This window comes from Nicrophorus vespilloides, unplaced genomic scaffold, assembly GCF_001412225.1.
Source record: "Nicrophorus vespilloides isolate i.1.1-1 unplaced genomic scaffold, Nicve_v1.0, whole genome shotgun sequence".
Classification (NCBI taxonomy): Eukaryota; Metazoa; Arthropoda; class Insecta; order Coleoptera; family Silphidae; genus Nicrophorus; species Nicrophorus vespilloides.
The window spans coordinates 1-2849 of record NW_017096644.1 but is presented as its reverse complement, the minus strand read 5'-3'; the positions used below and the strand labels follow the sequence as shown (position 1 = coordinate 2849).

The 2849-nt window shown below is 41.6% G+C and overlaps 2 protein-coding genes across 2 annotated transcripts; both read right to left on the bottom strand.

The window, feature by feature from the left end:
* Positions 1 to 765: 765 nt before the first annotated feature.
* LOC108557757 lies at positions 766 to 997 on the bottom strand (the record flags this gene model as incomplete). Its single annotated transcript, XM_017914409.1, is given in 1 exon segment — positions 766 to 997. A coding segment is annotated over 1 exon segment (232 nt), but the record flags the coding sequence as incomplete, so codon positions are not given.
* An 884-nt stretch (positions 998 to 1881) lies between these two features.
* LOC108557756 lies at positions 1882 to 2700 on the bottom strand. The gene has a single exon (XM_017914408.1). The coding sequence runs from the start codon at positions 2698 to 2700 to the stop codon at positions 1882 to 1884; it is 819 nt and encodes a 272-aa protein (XP_017769897.1).
* Between the last annotated feature and the right edge of the window lie 149 nt (positions 2701 to 2849).

The window sequence follows — 2849 nt, the reverse complement described above, 5'->3', positions numbered from 1 at the left end:
CAGTGTTTTTACATTTCATTGATTTTCTCGAAAACTATAATACATAGAATGAATCCAAGAGATGCATATGAAAGCTGAATGTTTGGGGAATCTAGAAAATATCGATATATTACTGTGGTTTTAGCCGTTTGGCTGTAATTCGTGTTCAAAGTTTAAAAAAAATGCTCGAAAAAGCAGTGTTTTTACATTTCATTGATTTTCTCGAAAACTATAATACATAGAATGAATCCAACTTTTTCGAGCATTTCGCGTGAGGCGCGCCTCACAGTTTGGAAAACGCTGGTCTAGCAGATCATCAGCGTGATTGCGGTTGCATTTCAAAGGAACAGTAGAAGCCTATCTGCACGTTGGTATGAATTTATCGTATCTTAGAGCAAAAGTAAGATAAATTCCATTTGCATAGATAGAGGCTTTTAAGTTAATTACCTATTTTATTCATTTGCATCACTTGTTAACATAATTGATTTTCAAATTAGGATATTACATTAACAATGCGCTTCCCACCAGACATTTGGTATACAATTAATCTACTTAATTATCAATCAAATAATGCATATGTAGTTTTCCGTTAAGGACGCGCGTATACTTTTCAAAATGCATCCAATCGCAATAGTTGTAGCAATTGTAATTAAGAATGGGCAAAATGAGTCCTGAGAAGAAGTGAAGTGTAAATGTTACCAAACTTGAGCACTTTTCAGGATTGGTAATATCAAGAATTGCTCTAATATTCCAAGAAGTTATTAGATTACTTAGTGTAATTACTTACGTAAACAAATGCAAACCAGGAGATGTAGAGAAGGAAAACCTGCGTGTCCCAAACGAAGTCCGGCTCTAGCATATCCTGTACGATGATCAAAGTGAATAGGATGCAGATGATCATCGTGTAAAAGAAATGCCAGCCTTGTATGCAGTTAAACGTTTCAATTAAGTCGAGAAACAGAGCGTGAAATTTGGCGATGGCTTCGACGTCTCGCTCGTCATCTGTCTTTTCAATCATCTTATTTATAGACTCGAGATCTGAGGTGCCGCAGGACGTTCGCATCCAAAGCGTTCACCACGAAAACACCGTACACCATCAACCTGTCCAGCAGCACGAATTGGAAGTAATAGATCTCGTCCTCCCACCAAATCACCTCGAAAATAAGCATCGACACGACGTAGACGTTCACCAGAGCGAAGACTATCGTCAACCTCAACGACTTCTTCTCGAAGCTGAATCCTTGCACGGCGAGAAATCCGTCCAACTCTTGGAAATCGTCGAAAAGCTTCTGCACTCGCTGCACTTTCCAGGTGAACGATCCGACGATGGCATCCACATTGCAGATGGTCAATACTGAAGTGCTGATCATCCCGATTTTTATGAACATCTTTCTGCTAGCATAATAATCCTCTGTCAATCTTCCGAACACGGAGTACACGAACGCCAACAGTATTATAACAATGCTGAAGTAGCTCCTCCAGGTTGTCGCTCTGAAGACGCCCTCCTCGCGTTTCGGCCACATGCACATCCAGTTGCCCCAGGTCATCAGGAATCCCATGTCTTCGGCTACGGTCATTTCGCCGACGCGTTTAACTGCAAAGTAACTTCGCGCAATATAAAACGCGACTCTCGGTCGCGCCTATTTATAAAATTGTAATTTACGTTCTGCACGTGTAGCGTCAAGTAGTTGGTGTTGTAATCTAATGGTATTTACATATTTGTCTTCTTTTACATATATATATCGCATGGCGCCACTCGTACATTATGTTATTAAATTATGTATTAGCACGGGAAATTTAATTGCGCGCCTCATTGGTTGCATACAACGCCGAATAATATACGTAAATACCGACCGGGAAATGATTAAAGAAAGAAATTCATTGATTCCATTAAGATGTTTATTAACTTACAGCCATGTATAAGCTCCAAAGGAACATCTGTGTAATTGTGGATGCGTTCCAAACGATGTCCTTCATGAGGATGACTTGTATGCAGATCAACATGTTCATGATCAGATGAATTATAGTGAAAAAGATGTTCCAACCCTGCATGTCGTTGAATATGTCCACGAGATCGCAGCACTTGGAGTGCAGGTCCACCAACACTCCATAATAAGGCGCGTAGCAGTTGGGTTTGTTCAGAACCAGATTCACGGACTCGAATCTCCACCGGATGTGCCGAAGAAGAAGCACCTCGAAGATGATCGTCCCGAATACCAGATACATGGTGATCTGATCGTACATCATGTAATGATATTTGTAGACCGGCAAATTTCTGCTCCAGATGATCACATCCACAGTGCACATTCCGAAGAAGACCAGATGCATCCATAGAAGAAAGAAATTGGTTCGCTTCAATCTGCCGTCATTGCTGATGTTTTGCGTCGACAAAATTGCGTCGATCGAGTTGAAGGTGTCGAAGATTTTCTGCATCCTCGACACGTTCCATCTGAACGATCCGAGTATAGTCAACGAGACTAGTAGCTGAAGACAGCTCGTGGTTATTACTACAATCACTTCTTGCAGTCTGGTAAAAATCATGAAATGCGTTTCGAGTCTATTGTATAGACAGTAGACGAACGTCCATTGGAGGAATATGAAATTGAAGAGACCACGAATCGGGGTTGCTTTGAATTGCATCGTTTCGCGATTGTATCTGGGAAACAAGGTGAAGACGTTACCCCAATTGAGGAAGGGCCGAAGACTCGTCGCCACCGACATCTCGCCACCGACTGCTGCTTAATTGCAATTAATTTCGTTACGGTGATGTGATCGATCCCAGACGCATTACCTAATGAACATTAACACGTTAAGGACGGCGCTTTTCGGGTTGCCTGCCACCAAAAAAATTTTCGTGGACGCCTATGGAC

Coding starts and splice junctions, on each gene's coding strand:
- LOC108557756 (XM_017914408.1), bottom strand. CDS start 2,700: ATGTCGGTGGCGACGAGTCTTCGGCCCTTCCTCAATTGGGGTAACGTC.